Source organism: Electrophorus electricus, chromosome 10, assembly GCF_041902795.1.
Source record: "Electrophorus electricus isolate QZ-2024a chromosome 10, ASM4190279v1, whole genome shotgun sequence".
Classification (NCBI taxonomy): domain Eukaryota; kingdom Metazoa; phylum Chordata; class Actinopteri; order Gymnotiformes; family Gymnotidae; genus Electrophorus; species Electrophorus electricus.
Genome location: NC_137506.1, coordinates 24,364,824 through 24,386,298, shown reverse-complemented (window position 1 = coordinate 24,386,298; position 21,475 = coordinate 24,364,824). Strand labels below are relative to the sequence as shown.

The 21,475-nt window shown below is 38.6% G+C and overlaps 2 protein-coding genes across 4 annotated transcripts; one reads left to right on the top strand and one right to left on the bottom strand.

Annotated features, from left to right (window-relative positions):
* Positions 1-228: 228 nt before the first annotated feature.
* spint1a (serine peptidase inhibitor, Kunitz type 1 a) lies at positions 229-10,288 on the bottom strand. 2 transcript variants are annotated; one of them, XM_027000188.3, is made up of 11 exons: positions 10,112-10,286; positions 9,463-9,911; positions 8,693-8,847; positions 8,229-8,370; positions 4,724-4,894; positions 4,344-4,391; positions 3,785-3,916; positions 3,464-3,514; positions 3,163-3,333; positions 2,915-2,974; positions 229-1,300 (listed from the first exon to the last, which is right to left on the bottom strand). In XM_027000188.3, exons 2-11 carry the CDS (start codon positions 9,869-9,871, stop codon positions 1,107-1,109), a joined length of 1,533 nt encoding a protein of 510 aa, XP_026855989.1. In that variant the 5' UTR covers positions 9,872-9,911; positions 10,112-10,286; the 3' UTR covers positions 229-1,106. The 2 variants fall into 2 exon arrangements, with proteins under 2 accessions (XP_026855989.1, XP_081578337.1); XM_081722211.1 differs by lacking the exon at positions 3,464-3,514 and having other exon boundaries at positions 10,112-10,288.
* Positions 10,289-12,691: 2,403 nt separating this feature from the next.
* ppp1r14d (protein phosphatase 1 regulatory inhibitor subunit 14D) lies at positions 12,692-20,047 on the top strand. Of its 2 annotated transcripts, XM_027000249.3 has the most exons (4): positions 12,702-13,107; positions 18,843-18,923; positions 19,368-19,400; positions 19,657-20,047. In XM_027000249.3, the coding sequence occupies exons 1-4, from the start codon at positions 12,934-12,936 to the stop codon at positions 19,723-19,725; spliced, it is 357 nt and encodes a 118-aa protein (XP_026856050.1). In that variant the 5' UTR covers positions 12,702-12,933; the 3' UTR covers positions 19,726-20,047. The 2 variants fall into 2 exon arrangements, with proteins under 2 accessions (XP_026856051.1, XP_026856050.1); XM_027000250.3 differs by lacking the exon at positions 19,368-19,400 and having other exon boundaries at positions 12,692-13,107.
* Positions 20,048-21,475: the final 1,428 nt, after the last annotated feature.

The window sequence follows — 21,475 nt, the reverse complement described above, 5'->3', positions numbered from 1 at the left end:
CCCCGCCCCAATTATATTTGCACCTGACTATTTTCAATCTAGCTCAATTTGGATGCACAACCACGAACCTTGCACTTACAAGCTCACTCTTTCCACCCTTAGTACTTTTCCGGAAAAAGAGGGAAACGTCTCCCTCTGTCGACGCCTCCACGAGAGAACAATTTCTCTCTGGATGAAAAGATTCTTTTAACTAATTTATATAAAAGGGGCACACCTACCCACACAAAATACACCCTATATTTTATTGAAGCTTTAAAAACAGAAACACATATCTTATGTACAAACAAGAACAGTAGAAATTATTTCACATGGTTTTCTTTTAACTAAATGCACAACACTATCCGCTGTTATCCAAGTATTTTTTGTTTGTAATGTTCCTCTCTTTAAATTATAACTACACAAACTGTGGTATATACAAGTCTACCATGAAAAACTGACAAAAACAAAACATAGAAATTCTAAAACAATGCAACATGTTAGGCTACCTCAAGGCCAGGCAGTGACCAGAACTAAGGAACAGATTTTCAGGCAAAGCCAAATCATATAGAAAACTTTCCATTGATTCACTTTGTGTTAAGTTCACAAAAAACAAGCACCTGACAAAACAGCCCCACATCCCATGTCAAATCAGAACTGACTAAATAAATAATCAGTTTTAACCCTGAGTACAGATCACTCAATAGCAACTTGGCAGAGCAGTATAGTAAAACTATATAGTAAAAACACTATACACATCCAGTGTTAATATACAGAGCATGACCATCAAGCTTAAAAAAGGGGGTTATGATGAGATACAAAAGTCAGTCTGCCTTACTTCTGCCAAATGACCAGTCAAACAAAAAATTAATTCTAAAAAAAATTTCACACCATCTGATAACATTCCAAAAGTTGGCTTTTGGGTGGTTAGTTGGGGGTTCCACTCTTAGTTCTGGTGACCCACTGATTTGCATGGCTCCCCTTTACTCCAACACATCTGATTCATTTCTTTAACAGCTCAGTAAATAAGCAATGAGTTGAGTCAGTGGTATGACAGTAGGCAGAACATTAAACTGTGTAGAAAAGTGAGGTCCAAGCAGTGTGGAAGGAGGGATGAATGGGAGTGGGAATCAAATGGGTTTGGTGGTGCTGTTATAGACCAGTTTTTCTGTATCCTCCACAGGAAGCAGATGCGAGCCATTGGCTGTGATGCGCTGGTGCCTCGGCTGGTGTTGCCGCTGCCTCTCCTTTAAGATGCAGTAACCAATCACAGCCAGGATGACCAGGATGGCTAAGCCCAGTGCCACAGCTATGCCAATGGATGCTGAATGAGGGGAAAGAGAAGGAATAGGAGAGAGAAACAGGACAGGAGAGGCTGTTACTGATATTTCTAATTCCATTTGTGCATTTAAGAGATGTTGAGACTTGCAGAGATACATGTCCAGTTCATATACAGTACTTGAGGGAGGGGTACCTTTTGTGGGGGGGGAGGGGGAGAAATGAAAATAAATGTGATAATTTACTGAATTTTCATAAGGTACACCTTCATAAAGCATGATTCCTAGATTGCCAAATGCTAGAATTTCAAATGCAGTTACGTCAGCAATGTAACATTCAATAAAATTTTATTAACACTATTTTATGTAGAAATATGATAAAGAACAAAATGTTTGTAAATTGTAAGGTTTTTTCACATATAGTTTTTGATAAATGAAAAACTCAGTTCTGTTAAAGTGAACCAGAGGGAACCAGATGCAACTGACCTCAGTTATTTTTATGTTCCCAGTGTATGTACATTTTTAAAGAGGACATACTCAGTTCTCTTGCTGGTCCACTTTATCAATGAGATCTCAGACCAGTTTTTGTTCATGCAACAGTTCCTTGAAAACGGAGACCACATATGTGTACCATTGAATTATGGGTAGTATAAGATGGCCATTTTTCATAAATGGCGGTTATCTGGGTATGCTACATTTTCATGAAGCGGATGAGAAACGAGGGCGAAAAACATAACTGACACGAAATACCAAAACAGTTCAAGTGGAGAAAAAGTTTTGCTTCATAACCATACAATGCCACATGCAGCCATTTTTCTCAAGTTGGTATCCATGAAAATTGTCACCGTGTATGGAAAGCATTAAGGATCGCCAAGTAACAAAGAAAGTTGTTTTGGTTTCACAATGGGCAAACTAGGCCGACTACAATACAAATCACAAAGGAATCGGACTAAGACCACCTTGGAAGGTGTTCCGAGTTTGATCCACTTTGGGGTCTGTTCAGGGGGGTCTCAGTTTTTCACATATGCAAAAGAAACCATGACTCAATGATCTGAGACCATTCGAAATGTTCAAATTGCCCAACTTTGAAAATGTCCTTATGACTGAACTCATTTACTGCTCACGGTTAAATACAGTGGGTGGTAATGTTTGCCTGCATTTTACCTGTTTTTCCCCTGACTTTAAATATGTGAACTAGAACCCCTGCAGTTCAGTATAATGGTCTATGAGATCCTGCAGGACATATAGCATAGCATAGCATGCTGGGAGAGCTCTGCCAAATGCTATAAATATATGTAGCTACTTTGCACTCTGTCAATCTCTTTCCTCTGGATGTAAATAAAGTATGTGACTATTTTCATCCAGGTGACTATTTTCATCCAGGGAAATGTCCTGCATGAATGGCAGTGTAAATGACAGAGTGCAAAGTAGCTACACATATTTATAGCATTTGGCAGAGCTACCTCATACACAATTATCAGTAGACAGCATGTGTACTCCCTAGGAATCAAACCCATGACCATGGTGTTGCTAGCACCTTGCTCTACCTGATTTACAGGAGTACCAGTAATACCATGCAAAAGAAATTCTCTTCAACATCATGTCTAAAAAAAAAATTCGAATCATCCAGACAATTAAATATGTGCAGAGAGTGCAGTTACCTGAATGTTTGCTGTCTTCCTGTTTCTCAAAGTTTGCCCTTGAAAGGAAGACATCCATCTCTGCAAGTCACAGTTTCAAACATTAGCCACAATGAGATCCATCCTAAGTGATCCTCACAGGTGGAGGTTCTTTTACATGCCTCTCAAAAAACATCCATCCTGTTCTAGGCTACTGTGACCTCCATGCGCAGTACTGTTTGCAGAACAGTTGAGTTAAAAGGCAAGGCTCCCTGGTGCCAAAAACTCACCGGTCACATCCTCGCAGACCTTCATGCAGACCTCCTCAGCTTCGAATCGGTTGTCGTTGCCGCTGCAGCCCCCGTAGTTGAAGCGGTTGCACTTTTTGTCATATGGGTTGTAGTACCAAAGTGTGAAGCTCGCCCTGCAGGGGCCTGTGAGGGGTGGCTGTGTGCAATGGGCTGCAAACGGACAGAGATTCGGTATGAGGAGTGGTGGAGGAAGAGGGCCAGAGGGTAAAAATACTAAATTGTCTGCAGCACACATCTACAGATGGTAGTGATCCTCATAATCGTGGCAGAACACACAAACCTCTCTCTTTGTCCACAGGTATGTTAAGCAAGATGCGAAAATTTGTGCCCACTAAAAAGGAAGTGAAAGCGGTTGTCAAAATGAGCTGAAGACAGAAGCAACTGCTTGCCTTCCACCTTCCGCATATTTCATTTGGGTGAAGCTCATTGCTAAAATTTTAAAGCCAAAGAAATATGCATAAAAAAAGAACAGATTCATAAGGCTGAAAATACACCATCTCACTTTATCATCTCGGTGATAATATTCGAAGTCCAAACATGTCAGAACATCAAATGCATTTTTCTGTGTTTTAGGCTACATGATTTGAATATTGGCACCTACATTTGTCGCACTGCTCCTCGTCAGAGCCATCACTGCATTGCTTAATTTGATCACATTCAAGCTCTTTGTCTATGCAGCAACCATTGGTACATGTGAACTGGTCCGGTCCACATGTTTGACCACACAGCTCAGCTGAGAGACAGAGAGTGTTAGAGACTTTCAGTGGCTCAAAAGGTATGATATCCTGGGAAGCAAACATTAATAAATAACTAATCTATTAATACAATGCTCATCTTATTGGGCCCAAAGTATTTCATACTTAAAAATTTCCCTAGCCAAAACAGATATTCAGCTATTCTGAACTCCCAGAATGCAGACCACAATGGCTTTACGGCACTGATGTAACCAAATAAAAAAGGTTATAAGAGTTATGGTGTGTGAAGATATCTACCTTTGAGTGCCATGGAATTCAATAAGCATAAATATCAACTTTCCTTCAGAGTTGAGTTCCGTCCCTAACCTAGAACACTGACTGCAGCTACTCTAGATCTTTTGGAGAGAAAACAGATTTCCAAGAGAAAGGCTGGTAACCACTGATATAATGGCATTAGAGACTTACGGTCCACAACAATGGGGCCATGTCTTCCTGTTGAAGATATCTGTGAAACTGCAACAGAAGGGAGAGCAGTTCATAAAATCTGGCAGCATCAGCAGTGGCATATCAACAGAACTACTGCTTCCCGTACCTAGCACGGGATGGACAAGAACCTTAGTATTTTTGCTATTACAATGGCATTCGCAAGGAAATACTCATACATACATTCCATTCCATTCACAGCATGCGATCCTAGTTCTTTTAGGATCTCATTCAACAAACTATATAAAGATCAAATTCAAAAATCACTTGACATTTTCTAGTGTTCAGATCTTCAGCATCACCACATATTGGATTAGTCTGACCTTCATAGCCTCATGAGTCAGGAAATGAGTATGCACTACCTGACACCTTGTTGCAGGCTTTCATGCACTCTTCAGCAGACAAATAGTTATTGCGGTTTTCTTTGCAGCCCCCATAGATGAACTTCTCGCACTTTTCTGATGCCGCATTGTAGTGCCAGCGGGGGTAGGAAGCACGGCATGGCCCCACCTTTTTAGGCACCAGACAGTGGTCTGGGAAAAGAGAAAATGAAATGTGGACTTTGAAACTAAAAACAGCCAACCTAACAAGTGCTTCAAGGTTTTTGTAATTAGGCTATGTGTGCCTCATTGCATGATCTCAAGACTCTCAATTCCTGATGATAATGCTTCAGTAATTTCACATAATATTCACCAATATACTGACCAACAACTGGCAGCGACCAATAATATGAAAACTTTTCAACTTTTATCTATTGAAAGATAGATAATGTTGACGGTTGGAAGCCAATCAATAGAGCAATGGGAAAAAATGCCACCCATCATGCTTCAGATAGGCTATACAAAAAAGGACATAATTAATACACATTACATTGAAGGAATGTGAGAAATAAGGGGGGGGGGGGGGAGTCAATTACATCCAACCTAATTATTATTAAACGTCCAACTCAATTACTAAACTATCAGTACTTTATTTTAATACATTCAGGCAACAAGTTTCATACAGGCGAGTCACTAATTCAACAATCCTAATTCAAAGTTTCATATCAAAGATTTTATACACGGAAACATTAGCAGGTCATAAATAGAGAAGCATTTCTAACCACAAGTTTCAAAAAGGAAACTGCTGGTTTCAAAGGCCAGAATCAATTATACAGCAATCAGTCTGACACCCCATCATTTCAAATCATATACTGTGGTAGTGACAGACTGGATTTCACAACAAACATAACTAAACTAATCATGACAGGAGACGCATTCCAGTCACTGGTGTGTCACTGGATGTGTTGATTGTAAACCATCCTTGGGCTTTGAGAAAGGGCCTTCATTTAGATGAAGTGGGTGTTGTAAACCTATGAAGCATTCTTAACAGTTAGGGACGACAGTGAGGAAAGATGCCCCCCCCCCAAAAAAATCACCAATTGAACATTGAGCCTGAAATTCAAGTGAAACTATGGATTCTTCTTTAGAGGAAAATGTCAAGCAAGTATTTTATTCAGCATTCACAGTAGTTCAAAAAGGTTTTTAGTCTATTTTTGTCAACACCTTGGTTTTAGCTACAGACAGTGCATGCAATTCCATGATTCCAGGCTTTCAAAAAGTAAATATATTGCTAATTCAGTTTGATCAACAGTTAGGCTAATACATCCATATAATTTTGAGACACAAGCACAGAATGCTTGGAAATCCTATACTTTACCTGGAATTATTTACAGCCCAGCACTCAATGCTATGTGACTAGTGATACGTTTCTGCACATGACCCACTTTGACTGCAAACTAGAGCATGTGGCAGGCGAGAAAAACAAAATAAAAATGGTGCTGCCTCAACATGCCAAATGAAAGGAACACCTGAATGCCCTGCAAGTTTGCGTTGACTCCTTTACAATGATTCAGACGGGTTTCAGTTCACATGTTTAACATTCCACTGAGCATGAAGCAATGGAAAAATATCAGGTGAATAATAAGCTAGCTAGGGTTACCTTGCCCTAAAACCCTTCCTATTTAAGCGAATATGGGCGAAGGGCATTTGTTTAATGAGGACAGAGAAGATGGATGTTGATCTAGAACCTTTATGTCAATATGTTCTTATTAGTGTCTAAATGCAGTATGCAAACAAATAACAATAAAACTATTATATCAGTGATGCATGCCTGACAAAATGCTGTAGCTAGCTAGCCAAATATCCTAATGTAGCCTTTACGGCACTTCAAGCACCAGTGGTTAATTTATAATTTAGGACAACACAGTGTAGTGATACATATGTTTACACTAAATTGTCAGGAATTATGGTGACATATTGGTTAATGGACATAATGTTTTAATGTTTTTATGTCAAACATTTTAAAAAGGTAAATGTCTGATGGACACAGTTAACTAGAAAATTCTGCTAACTAAAATTTTATTTAAAAATGAGAAATAGTGTTATTTATATTACAGCAATAGAAAAGTAGTAGAAAAACAAGGATAACCAATACATAGGTACAGGTACAACACTGTCAAACCAGTGACACTAGCTATCCAAACCACAATGATCCAAACAATCAAAAATGTTCTCGCCTAAGAAAAAGGTAGTAAGCAATTGTGTGTGAAGACAGGACTATGAAGTCTCACTAATGAGAAACAAGTGTCTGCTTTTGGTTCCTTCTCTTGGTTTGTTCATCCCAGCCATAAACCAGCTGCACCAGTTTTTTTTTTTTTTTTTTTTTTTTTTTTTTTTTAAAACCCCAGAAACCAGCTAAGGCAATTCCTACTTTTGTGGAACTCCGGAATACTATGTTTTTGTAAACTCAGAACTCGAGACAGATGTAGAGGCAGAACAGTTAATGACATCATCTTAAACCTCTCATCATGGGCATAAAAGTGAAACTTTCCAATGTAACATCAGTGGCCCCAGGATAAAGGTAAAGCAACTATCACACCAAAGATAAAAATAATAGGAACATGATCACAATAACACCAAAATACATAAGTTGTCTCCTTGACGACTAACAGCATGATTTATCCCCACAACAAATAGAAGGGTTTAAATCTTATTCCTAACCGCAAGCCATTAGTGTATAGGCAACAAAATATGCACAATCACCATATGGATGATACATGCAAGATGTGAGAACACGGTCACTTAGTTTAAGATAAACAAAACATTTTAAACGATTTATTTAAAAAAATAATTGCAAATGACCAATTATTAATGGAACAATAAACAAAAGTGATATTCATCTCAATTATAGTTTGGCACAATATCTAAAACTCAAATGTTTTACTCAACAGCTTAAATAAATTAAATGTAAAATAAATCACAACAGTTTGACGTTTATAATTATACATTTTAAAAACACTTGTAAACACAACTGTACATATTCTGATATAAACTACAATAGAAAAACCTGACTATTCATTTGTCATAGAACTTAAAACTTCCCAAAGCCAAGACCAACAAGCCAAATTAATGAAAAACCTGTAAACCAGTTTAGAAAAACTAGTTTTAGTTCCATACAAATCACTTAAATATCTGTGTAACTTTGCTGCACATTAAAATTAATTACATTCTTTGCTTAATTCTTCTTTTAAATAACCAGACAATGATCCAGCCATATTTGAAGATCAGTATGAAAACAGTACACATAAAAAATGAATACTAAAGCTTAGAAAATAAGTTTACCATTCACATGCCTCACTGACTTCTCAAACCATTTCTTTAAAAACAAACAAACAAAAAAAACTGATAAAGATCAACTTCAGCAAATATTCTCTGCTGCTAATCCATGGTGCAATTGCACGCATCTATAAATGGAAATCACTCCTCAGGATCATTAGCATAGCATGAGATCAACCCCAAACACATTTATATTAAAGCAAATACTCACGATGTGACTGTTCAGGTGTAAGGACCAAAACTGTGACCACTGTCGAGTCAGATTGTCCAATGCTGTCAGTTACAGTCAGGTTGAACTTGTACACCCCGGCAGACAGGTTAGACACCCTCACTTCATCTTCAAATGTTGTTTTCTGAGAATACAAGGAGTTGAAAACAATGAGCTTTGAAATCTGGTCCTCTGAGGGGACCAATTTTCAAAGGAGCATGACCTAGGTTACGACTTGGTTCTAAATTTGTGGGATGTAGGACAGGCATAACCTCGGGGCCATCTTACATAATATTGTAATAATTGTTTATGTAATTGTTTACAAAATGTAGCATGTTGGTTCAGCAACTGATGCAACCTACCAGAATCCATGAATAATTAAAGAGAAATCTAATATTCAAGCATGGTTTTAGAGTGCTTCTTACATTTTAGTCTTAAAAGCAGGTTATGTCAGGAGAAGCTCCCACCTCAATGATGGCTGAGGGGTTTCCAGACACCATCTGCCATTGGTACGTTAAATTTTTATGGTCATCCTTGCTCTCAATGCCATTAAGGACCACACTGTCATGAGGTTGAACCACCCTGTCCTGCCCTGCTATTGCAACAGGAGGGTGGTCTTCCACTGTTGCATGTAACAGGAAAACAGGAAACAATGTCATAATGGGATAACATCATATTTAACACAGAAGTAGTTAGTATAAAAATTAAAAAGGGGGGAAAAATATATGATCTACAGTAAATCACATCAGCATATGTTTGAGACATTTAGGCAGGCAGGATTCATTAGAATTTCTTCAGGTGAGTAAGGAGAAGCTTGCATAACATGACTAACAGGAACATATTCCTTCCATTCTTGTAAAATTGAAGAGGCTCTAACCTGATTAGTAATAATATTTCACATTAGCCCACAACTGTGATCTATATAAGTAATGGTTATGTAGCTTAGTGGATAGAAATCAATGCAAGTGGGAACTTACATGTTTAGTTTTAACAAGTCACGTGGGCTATTTTTCCGCTCATTTGGGAAACCCTGACAACTATACAGATGTTGATTTGAAAACCTTAACTGAAAAGTTGGTAAGCTATATAATACAAGCATTATGAAAGCGTTTTAACTACCTATAGGACAACTCATAGTATGTCGGTCGATAGAGAGAAACGTTACAGTCGAAACTCTACATCCCAATTACTACCACGTTTGTTAAAATAACTACGTCAAAACCCGTTTTATACTTACTTGGAATGTAACTCTCCAGGTAATTTCCAAAAACAGAGTTTAAAACGTAGTTGTCAAATCCATTTTTCCTTACAAATTGGCACACTTTCTTTTGCTTGTATAAACAGTTAAAAATGAAGCAAGACTTTATCACACCGTCCTCGGTCCCCCTTTCCATCAGCGCCAAATTACAGTCCGGAGCGCTGCAGCAGGCGGCAATGCAGTCTGTCCTGCGCGTGACTTGCGGAGAAGCGATGAAAGTGGCACCTTCCTTCACGGACTCATCAGTATCTAAAACAAAATCTTCTTTCCCTTGACTAAACCTTTTAAGACATTGTTCTTCAGAGCCCTGGGCCTCTGTGATTTCGAGTAGAATACTGTGCAACAATGACGTTGTGGCAAAAAACACACACATCCGACAGAAAGTCATCCTATTCCGGTAAAGTTCCTCTGAGTGTGCTGAGGCAAATCTGCCGACACAGACATCAGTTTTTCAGTATGTGTTTCGCAGACTGATCAAGTGAATGTGAAGCTTAGCATAATATTCAACATGTTGGGCAATAAATTGTAACATATAAATTAAGTACTTAAACAGATAATGAGTATTATACACCATTACCGGAGAACAAAGGGCCTCTAGGCCTTTAAGGTAAACGAAAATTCACCTTACCAATTAAACTGAATTAAAAATGTATTCCTCCTTCTTCATTTGATGTAAACACAATTCGAAGGCTGTACCAGTTTTCAGTGGAAATTACTATTTAGATCTGAATTTAAAAACTTTGTCCAGGAGTTTCAAGTTGGCAAATGGCTGTGACGTTCTCCTTTTTCAAAGGTGTGGTCCTATACCTGCGAAACAGGAAGTGAAATGCGATCTGAACCAAACTTGCGTAACTGGACCGCTCCCCTCGGACGCTCGCATGGATGCAAGTTTACCATAGTACCATAGTTACCATAGTTAGTGACTAGCAGGTGAAATATTTCTAAATATTTTGAACTAGGAGTTGGAGGCCAACAGTTTATCTGTCGCTAAAGAGTAGAATTTAAAACAAAATATTTAATCTACCAATATTTGCAGCTGTGTCGAAATATTAATGCTGCAAAGACTGTTTACTCACAGCCAATGAAAGCAACTTAGTCCAAATATATTTTAAGATTAATAATTGTACAGATGCATTTTTAACATTAATAAAAGGTTGTTTATAAGGTGGCCACAAGGTGGCAGTGATACATAAAACATTATTAATCTTAACAACTGTCATACATAAAATCTTAAAAACTACTCCGTAATGCGATGTAGCATATTTAGCTATGTATTTATTTGATAAATAAATATACACCGCATAAAAGTTAAACTACTCGTTTTGTGATTCAGCTTCGTAACGCAGCCAACTTCTAAGAGGTTACAAGATAGGACCACAGATGTGATTCACGTCAAACTTATTGGGAGGCATCTTATGAGACAATTCTCTACTTTCCCGATACTGCCAGTTTTTGCTGACACATACACACGAAAATACATTGCAGCACTATAACATGGATGACAGTGCCACGGGCCTTGCACATTTCAACTTAGTTGAATTTAAATATCATTTCACGAGATGAGGTAGGGAGCAAGAAAAATACTGAATTCTGAAGTCCTGTCGCAAAGCTTAGCTGGATTTGGACTAGTGTGTGTTGTCCGAGTTAGAAGTAGTCCTCAAGCGCATTCTGTCTGGGGCGAAGCTGCCGGGGCAATACCTGTGCCTGAGCGGGAGCCGGAGCTGGAATGAATGAATTTTTGGCCGTGAAAGTGGATCTCCCACAGCGCTCAATAATTCAGAGTTCGTAACAGACGGTACATCAAACCCGCGGATGGATAGGCCATACCAAAAAACAAAAGATAAAAAGATAAATGAAGACGTTGTTCTCGTAATCGGAATGCTAGGAGCTCCATAATCGTGCTCGCCCCCTTGACAAGCCGTTGTATCTTATTATAACTGATTGGCATATGCTACAATTCTGTTTCCAACTTGAGGTGATGTTTGGTCCCCTTTTGACACTGCATTTTCATCAATGTTTTATGGATCTAAATTACTATAGGTGCTTTGTCACGCCATTAGGCCTACCTTTGTCTCGTACATAATTTCCTTTCTCTGTGCGTGGTCGCGTCCTAGCACACGTGGTAACGATAAATGAACATGGACGGATTTTAATGCATGTCAAAGGGAAGTCCTTTATCTTACGGGGAGGCACACGTACTGTCACTCGTAGCAACTGTCAGTATATTCCTTTCTTTATGCACTTGTACAATTGATACAGTCACAGCAGTAAGCGCCAACAGCCATTATAAAAAGCATTTAGGGCTTTATTAATTAGCTTCTCAGTGTGACAAACAACAAACTGCTATGAAAAAAGCTATCGAGTACCTGTATACAGATTAAATAGTTAGTTATTCTAAATTTAATATCATTATTGGTTCTATATGTCTCTTACACTGAGTATGATCATACTAAATACATTTGATGAGGTATACGTGTTTTTGGTTGAAATCAGCAATCTCCTTAGAGATGGATTATGAATGTATGGATAACTTGCTAAAAATGTTCCCTCTTCTGGAGATGTGTATAGTGTGTGTCATATTAAATATCACCAAAGCCCAAAACCAACCCTTCACTGTAAATATGTTTTCTGCATAGTCAACATTAAAAACGAATGCTGTTCTGTATACACCATGATTAGTTTTGATACTGGGAAAATTCCTATAATTATTGGCTAACACAGAACTCAATTTGCAGTAGGCATCAATGTGCACCTCATAATAACGATGTGGTTTGCTTACCCATCAGCTTTCATTTGCAGAAATACATTCTCTCTGTGGGACTGATTTCCGATTCATTACTCTCCGCTGCTTCCCAGCATAGTGTATTAAACCTGTATAAAATGCTATTAGCTCTGAAAATTGGACAAAACCTCCAAGATAATATTGAATACACTGTGCACTGTGGGCATACAGAGTAAGCGGAGATATTGGAGAAACATGCAACATTTTCCCCTTTCTTAAAATCTCTGCAGTTTTCCTATGTTTCCGTGTGACCTGGAATATGGTGGATATAACACAAAGTCCTCAGTGCAGTGGCAATATATACATAAATAAGTTTCCGTATGATCCTGACCTCTGTCACTCATCTTAAACTCTTTATCAGTCTCTGTGTGATCTATGCTCACTCACTCTCTTAAAACACCCTGGAAGAGAAGCCACACACACATACACACACACACTCACAAAAAAGCCGTCTTTCATTACAGCCGTCCACTGGGAGCAGGCAGCGAGAGTATAGTGGAGGGAGAGAGGGTGGAAGAGTGCTGAAACAGAGAACCAGCTACAGGGACTGTTGGAAAAAGAGTGAGGGACGGTTGTGTTAGATCCAAGCAGAGAGACAGAGAGAGAGGGAAAGAGAGAGAGACGGCTTCCCGACTTCTCTCCTCGTGTTGTGTGTGGCCGTGGCAGGCATGGCGTCGGAGCCAAGCACCCAGTCCAGGGTGATGTTTCAGACCAAAGAGGAGGAGCCCCCCCATCGCAAGCTGGGCAAGCTAACAGTGAAATACAACCGCAAAGACCTCCAGAGGAGACTGGACATTGAGGAGTGGATCGACGGGCAGCTGCATCTACTTTACGACTGTGAGGTGAGATGGAGACAGGGAGAGAGCGTGAAAGACAGAGAGAGGACGCTGGTATTGTGTGTTAGATTGGTTTCTATTGGTCCTGAGGGTGCTGTGCATTTTCATCTGGTTTGAGTCCATCTTGAAATAGGGAAGGTGTTCAGTACTCACTCAGAGAAACATGGCAGCTCCACTTCTTGCCAATGAGTGATTCACTGCTAGTTTGTGCCAGTATAATTATGGATAGCTGAGACTAATTATTTATTACAGCACCTTAAAGTTTATAGTAAAGACTAGTATTGATGCCATATGGCATGTCATGTTTGATATTTGAATGACCCTAAAATATGTATGTTCAGATTAAATTTGATCGTTATGCGTTCTTAGAACATTTATTTTCCAGCAAATCCAACAATGATGACTTAGACAGAGTTGATGCCACTTTTAAAGTGACCAAATTTATGAAAGTCTGTTTATAGTTATTTTACAGATGATTAAAACAGCTCATTCTCTTGGCTAAAGATTAACAGTTATCCCTGGGGTGACTCAGGTCCAGACATACTGTAAGTAATTCCTATTGCTGATGTTGGAAGTCTGAACCCATCAAAGAACTTGAGAAGTTTACTGTTGCCATTTCAGCAGATTTGCCCATGTGAGTGATCATTTATACATAGACACAAACAGCATTTACTTGTTCCCTTTCATGTGTTTCTACATATTTCTTGTAACGTAGAAGTTAAATGATTTTTTTAACACTAGAGGCTGGATCACAAAATCGCTCCATGTTTCTATTTGGGGAGGTGAAAAAAAAGAAACCCATCTAATCATTAGAGCTGCACCAATGCACCCAGCTGTCTCTGGGGATACCATGGCAACAAGTCTCTGGCTGCCATGTGAGACAGACAAAACAGATGCACGATGGGGCATGGAGAGCACAATGACTGCTGTAAGGCATGTGCGGAAGATGATGAAGACAACAGAATGCAGGCAGACACCTTTTCTTACTCTCAACGCACAGTACAGATAATAACATAACATAATGCACAATTTGCTATTTCAAAATGCAATTTGGCATTTTAGAGCTTGGACCAGGGCAGGAGGGTGGAATTCTGCTCTGAACTCCTACATGGAGCTGTGTTGTAAACATCGGCTTATCTCGCTTCGCCTCCCCTACTGGTGATTACTGGCATGCTCTTTACAGACTGAAATTGCTACGTAGGCGGGCTTGTGCCAACGGAATGAAGCTGCCTGCCCACTGTAGGTGGCCAGGCGATCAGGGTAAAATTTTGTTTGGAAGAGAGATGGACAGAATGCTTTCTGTGGTCTGATAAAAGCTGGATGGCTTCAGTGAGCATATATCTTTTTAAAACAGTTTCCCTTTTGTGACTGATTGAAGCAGGTATTCATGTAACATCATTATTCATTTTAGTCTCTCTTAGAGAGGTCTATGTTTTTGACACTTGAAATTTTCAAAGATATCCCCCCTAAGCATTTGTGACAAAGTTTAGCAACATCTTTAATTGTGTGTGTGTGTGTGTATGTGTGTTTGAATATGAAAATAACCTTGAATTGTATGGTAAATTTCATAGAAAACATAATAACCACTTTACCACAATATGGTAACTTCATGGTAACAAGATAAAAAAGCATTCAGGATAGTGCTCTCAGCTAGAGGCTGTCTGAGGTTTGGCAGGATCCCTTTTCTCACTGATACCTGTGCGGTGGTCCAGACCACTCAGCTGCTGCTCTGGCAGACACCCACCCTCTCCCCAGCTCTGTGTTCCCCTGGCCCATGCTCTGTCGGCTTCTCACACCTGAGACAGGCCCGACTGATTTCTAATAAACACACACTGGAGTAGCCCAGAAACTGTGCCCAGAAACTGAAAAACACCATGCGCCCTTAGCTGTGGCATTAAAATGAAGGCTTTGTTTGTACCCTACATACAACCAGAGGCACACTGAACCTGGGAGGCGTTTTTGAGTTCCTCCCCTCAAGGATGGCATATACAAGTCATTTTGTTGTAGGCAGAGTGCCATTCTTTGTTGTACTGTATCCCATCATTAGGATGTTCTTTCAGGCCATATGAGTAAGGACTTCACTCCAACAATATGATTAAATGTTCAATTTATTATCAGCTTAATTCCTATCAATATAGTGCAGTCAATATAGTGCATCTTTTTATTATTTTTAGAGGAAGATTGTATGCTACACAAAATGAACAAAGGCAAGTTGTCCTTCACACAGTACATAATATAATTGCTGTAGGCTAAGAATAACCTTCTCCCAAACACACACACACACAACCGGGGGGGGGGGGGGGGGGGGGGGGATGCTGCTCCTCTCCCTGTATAATAACAGCTGTAATTAACTGTTGAGAGCTAATCCTGTTTTCTACTAAGAACACTTAGCTAGGTGCTAACTCTGCTTGCTAGTCATAGAACAGGAGTGTGGCCATGTGCTTGTCCACATGGTTGGTAAAGTTGCTGAATTTTGCATGGCTTGGCTGAAAGGTTACGCAGTGGCTCTGCCAATTCTTCTGTGTGGAAGGGTTTACAGTCAGCCCTCTGTGTCACCAAGTTAATTATTCATGTTCATCTCCAATGTATGTGGCCACTCATTGGATCTCAAAGCAGCTCTGTGCATCTTAGACATCACTAGCATACCTCAACATTAAAATGAATAAATCAACAATATTAACAAAGAAGAGTTCCTACTTGCAAGGTCATTAGGAGACATGGCAATATGAGAGTATCTGGGTGGAGACATTTATAAAAGTGCAGTTAAAAGGCACTCCATTCATCTTTATTCAAAGCATCAAACCTAGGAAATGTCCTGTATTCTAAACATCAATATTGTTGGCACCCAAAAGTGCACTTGTCAATATGGAGCAAAGGGCTACTATCCCAATCCCCATATCAGAAATTATCATTGCTAATGGAATGAGAAATATAACCTTTGTGCCCAGTGATGATTCAGTGGCAACACCCTCTGATTCGTTGCCAGGGAGTGCTGGAAGAGCCATGCATTTAGTAATGGATCCACTTGAGCCAGTCACCCTTGCCCAACTTCCCATGTGCTGTCATTCAAACACTGAACAAAGACAGTGATTAGCCAGTGATTAGCCTCTCTGGCTTGCTTTTCCTGATAAACAAGGCAAGTGCTGCGGTTTGGTACCATTCCACAGTGCCATTTCATGGATTCTCTCACTGGAGATTTTTCTGTTGAAAATCTTGTTTTAGCTGTGGTAGCAGGTTTCCTCTTAACTGGCTTTAAATAGCTTAATCACTAATCATGGTGCATAAAGGAATGAATGGCAGAACCTCAGGTATGTTTTTCAAGGGTGCGGTGGTAATGGCTGCTGTATTACCTCAATAGCCAGCTCTGTTTTGCACAACAAACAAAACTGCCTTCAGAAGGTGCTTAGCATTGTGTTAACACAACAAGTCTGACCTCTCAGACTGCACAATATTTGCACAGTATTCAGGAATGTGAAAATAGAGCTAACATGACCAAGTAGAGGTTGCAACTCTCTTGCTCATGAATGAATAATGAATTAGATCATAACTAGCTACAATTTCCAGGTACTGGAAATTGCCTGGAGAAACAGAGCCACTGCCAATAAATTAGCCCTCCGGTGAGTAAAGGGATCATGTCACTTATGTTGATCATGTTCTAATGAGTAAAAACAATTATGAACTACGAAGTTATGACAATGTTAGATTACTACTTTTTTCTTTGGGTACACAATCAGTATATGTGTATATACTGTATATGTGAATATAATTTCTGGAGACTGGGCAGTGGTAGCTCAGTGGTTAAGATACTTGAATTGTAGTCAGAAGGTTGCTGGTTCAAACCCTGGCACTACTGAGTTACTGCTGTTGGGCCCCTGAGCAATTGAGGGTTAAGGGAACCCTCAATTGGTCAAGTTGTAATCAGTCATAATTGTAAGTTGCTTAGGATAAATTTGTCAGTTAAATGCTGTAAATGGACACCTCAAGGACTTGTTGAAGTCATAACCACTCAAGGTTTAAAGAAAGACTGTCAACACTTTTATTTTAATATAATGTAGAGATTTGTACAGCTATGTTGTATAAAATATCTTTTAGTGAGTCTAAAAGTATAAGAATCTGTAGCATAATTTCGCCTGACTGCTGCCCTTTGGGTCACTTAGGACTCAGTGAAGCTTCTCTCTAATTGATTCCCTCTTCACTGAGCCATAGAAGCTGCAGGCTCAGCCATAGAAACTGTCTAACATGGAATACTGCATTAAACTCACTGGGTTTTGAAATGGGCACTTTCCCTTAGGTCAGTGTACTAAGTGTGCTGACTGAGGATTGGGGGTTGGGAAGTAGTCATAAGTTACCCATTGATGTAATCAGCAATGATTTTCAAATCCAATCATCCAAAATTCCTCTTGAAAGGGTGAAAATTTCTCAGTCAACCTAAGAGTCAGTTCAGAATAACTAATTTAATTAGAGTATGTTTTACTAAAGCATTTAGCAAATATGAAACCTGAAAATAGATATGTTATATATGATGGCTGAGGAGGCTTCGATCTTTGATGAAGCCACATTTTAACACAGATTAAAAAGCTTTGATAAGTCTCCTATTTGTATACAGCTGATATGACTGATTGAGTTAGTGTATGAATGAATGCTCCTAAAACTACAAGTGAATCTTAATGAGATTAACTTAAAAATTAGGGGGAAGCAGCATGTTTCATAGAATTTCAAGCAGCTGCACTGTGGTAATAATCAAAAAGGTAATCTAATCATGTAAAAATCTTTTCCTTTATATTGTTGGAAAAAACTGGTAAATTGCAATCCAGTTTTGTAAATATTTTATTATGTAATGGGTTCCCCTTTTCAGCTCTCAGGCCATTGTAACTGAATATATCATGAATTGAATGGTATTCTAGAGTTGTTTTCAACCTATTGATCAATATGCTTTCCTAGAGGTTGATTTTTTTTGTGTGGTGTTTGAAGTAAATTTTTTTTTTCATATTTTAATTTTCATTGGTAACCTAATGAAAGTATGAATGTGGTAGCCTAATGTAAAAAAGCAGCATTCTTCTAAATATAAAAAATAGTGAATTTAAGAGTAATACCGATTTCCTTCCAAAAATGGGCAATTTAATTTAATCACATAGCTTTTCTGCATAATGTACCCTACAATGCTGCACTAGAAACTCTGGTTTCTTAATGGACCATCTTAATGTTTAACATTTAGCTTTATATGGCATGCTGCTTGCATCAAGGTGAAGTATGTAAATATCTGTCTGTCTGTGTTCTGATGGATATAGAGGAAGTAGGCATTGCAGAGGTTGTAACAACTGCAACATACCTCTACCTTACAAAAATATTCATGTAGAATAAAGTGATTTAAGAAACACAACAAAAAATCAGAATGAAAAGGCTGTGCTGATATATAACCTTGTTAATATTTAGAAAATATTTCCAATACTATATTTAAGCACTTTAACACAAAAGGTAGATGCTAACCTGAATCACACAATTAATTAATCGAAACACCAATCTCATAATTTTATAGAAATCATGAGAAAAATTGCACCTGAAAATATAACCACTTCTAATCTTTCATACAAGTTGTTTTCAGTGATGTTCTTTCCTATGTGGGACATTGTTGGGAGAATTAATTCAATGTGTAAATTCCAAGTAACTAATCATGAGTAATTTCTTGCAGATATTAAGTATAGCCATTGTTACTGAGTATGTAATTATTACCTTCTTTTCAGGAGGAAGAGATTCCTGAGCTAGAGATTGACATTGATGAGCTTCTGGAGCTCTCAGATGAAGAACAGAGATCCAGACTAAATGTAAGTTCTGAATTTTTCCTACATTATGTTATTCAGAAAGAAGCAAAGCATCTGCTACAAAACAAAAATGCAGTGGACAATGAATATACTTTAAAACATTCAAATTTCAAATGTCAAACACATAAAGAACACTCTAGGATGTAGGCATAGACTACTATATAGAGAAGAGTCCTTCAGCATAGCCCCAGAATTGCCTTTCCCCACAAGATACAAACCAACAGAAAGATGTAAGCAGTAAGCAGATCACCTTACAGTAGGGCAGTGATTTCATACATACTGCTAAAGAAAATACTTAAAAATAATAAAAAAAAAAATCAAGATTCATAACAGCGTGTGCCGTATGGTCAGGTTAATCAGTGAGTTCCGTCTCCGCAGGGCTGAGATGATGGTACAGTTTTAAGATGAAAGCATTATTTTATTTTTTTTTTTTTAAATCCCCACCAGGAGCTTTTGCAAGAATGTGGAAAGCCAAAAGAGGTACAGTGCATATTCCCACTCTCCAAATTAAGAGACTCAGGATGTCAAAGAGAGTAAAGAATAAGAACCAGAATGCTGTTTTCACTTGTTTATGTTGGTGTCTCAAATTCTTTGAATGCAGAAAAGATATGAGAGAAAGGTTTAGTATGAGGGAGAAAACTTCAGCATGCCTACCTTTGGGGACGTTTCAATGTACAGCAAACCTCAAGTCCATTTTTAGCATTCTTCAAATACACTTGTCTCTTCGTCTTCCCAGGATTTTATCAATGGGTTGCTTTATCGGATGAAAGGCCTTCGCAAGATGTCAGGACCTCTCAAGAAATAATCCTAGGTCAAAGTCTACAAGCTGTGAATAACTCCATCCTCAACCCATAATGCATAAAGAATTGAATGCCTGTTGAATTATGTAGAGACACTGAATTCCCCTGCACAAATGGGTCAATAAGGGAGCTGTCCATAAATGTTGTTTTTGTGTATTACTATTTATGTACAGTTCTTATACTTTTTTTCCAGCAGACATAGGGTTGCATTATGGATTATAATGTCTATTATTCATTTTTTGTGATTTGTACATTTTTGGTTGCCTATTTATGTTTTTTGTTCTGGAAGGATTATGTGTGATCATAAAGAATATCTTTTCAAGTGTACATAGGTGGTGGTGTTTAGCTATATGTAACATTTTTACTTGGTTTAGTCATTAACTGTTTAACTCTGAATGATCTTCAAACCTGAAAGATCAGAGAATAGACTAGTCTCAAATATACAAGGAAGTATGCTCTTTCGCAGAGAAGACAGGAAGCTTGTTGCTCTTTCCAAATTATCTGTAAATTTTTTTCTTACTCGTTTTTTATGTTGCTATATATTTGGGCTTTTGTTAAAGTTACCACAGGCAGTATGGAAACTGAACAGAAATGTCATTGTGCCCAAAGACTCAACTAGAACTATGTGTAAAATACTGCTTGCGAGATGGCATGGTCTTCAGTAGATTTTACATTTATGTCTTAATGTCTGTAACATTCTGAAATGTCACTGCTTCATGAAAGCACCCCTAATGTCTTGTTCTTTCTGAGCATGTAAGAAGCTTTCAAAACTCTTAGAAAACCACTGACATTTTCATACAATGCAGTGACACGTCAGCCATTACAGAATGAATGAAGTTACGATTAAGGACAGACACATTACTGTGGGTCCATAAAAGGGTAATTGTGTGGAAGACATTACAAAGTGGCAGCATTGTTCCAGTTTTCAAGACAAAGTTCAGTGTGGACAGTGTGTGCTTGTTTGCAGATATTTGCATGTCTTGTTCTTATTGCACAGGTATAAAAGACAGGTTTTGTTCTTAGTAAGGGTTCATGGATGCTCAGTGTTACTAAGAATACAGGAATTCATGAGCAAATTCAATACATAACAGGTAAACCAAGGCAAAAATCATCTGCTGACAACCAGAGTTTTGCTGGAAATATCTGTTCCCCAGCAATCTCTCAAAGTGCTTCGCTGTGGACCCAGAACATATACAATCCATAATGGCTGCATCTGTACATAAGCTATGTTCTGTTTAATGCCACAGTGTAGGTCTGACCCGAAAACAACATGGAACAGGGTCTTAATGGCCCACTCTCTGTAGCTAAGCCCACTCTATATGTCCCCAGAGTCAGTGGATAATGTCTGCTAATGCTGACACACTTCCTATACTTATCTCTCATCCTTTCTTCAGCTTTCATTCTGCCTCTTTCTACCCATAAGGGCAGATCTCTCTCAAACACCTTTGCTTCTATTTAAGCATTTGTGACTTAAGTGAACTTGCCAATACAATCATGACACAATGTAATTAAGCGTACAGAATTCAATAGCTACAATATGACATCTTGTTAAAATCTCATCTTTTAAAAGGTATGATGTGATTTACTGTGTTATAAAGCAATCCTGGATCAGATAGGGGTCAGAAAGCGAGAGGAAGAGAGACAAGGGCCGTGGCTTCCTTCAAGTGAGTGTCTCAGTTAGTGGGAGTGACTCAAGAGCCTATAGGTCTGCTCAACATAACACCGTAAAGCAGCCAGACCATTCACCAGACACTG

Excerpts from the sequence above, each read along its gene's own strand:
- spint1a (XM_027000188.3), bottom strand. The coding sequence starts at position 9,871 with ATGACTTTCTGTCGGATGTGTGTGTTTTTTGCCACAACGTCATTGTTG. Across the intron at positions 8,371-8,692 it reads ACCCCTCAGCCATCATTGAG|AAAACAACATTTGAAGATGA; the intron begins GTGGGAGCTTCT and ends TTGTATTCTCAG. Across the intron at positions 4,392-4,723 it reads AGCCTGCAACAAGGTGTCAG|TTTCACAGATATCTTCAACA; the intron begins GTAGTGCATACT and ends CTTCTGTTGCAG.
- ppp1r14d (XM_027000249.3), top strand. The coding sequence starts at position 12,934 with ATGGCGTCGGAGCCAAGCACCCAGTCCAGGGTGATGTTTCAGACCAAA. Across the intron at positions 13,108-18,842 it reads ATCTACTTTACGACTGTGAG|GAGGAAGAGATTCCTGAGCT; the intron begins GTGAGATGGAGA and ends CCTTCTTTTCAG. Across the intron at positions 18,924-19,367 it reads AACAGAGATCCAGACTAAAT|GAGCTTTTGCAAGAATGTGG; the intron begins GTAAGTTCTGAA and ends AATCCCCACCAG.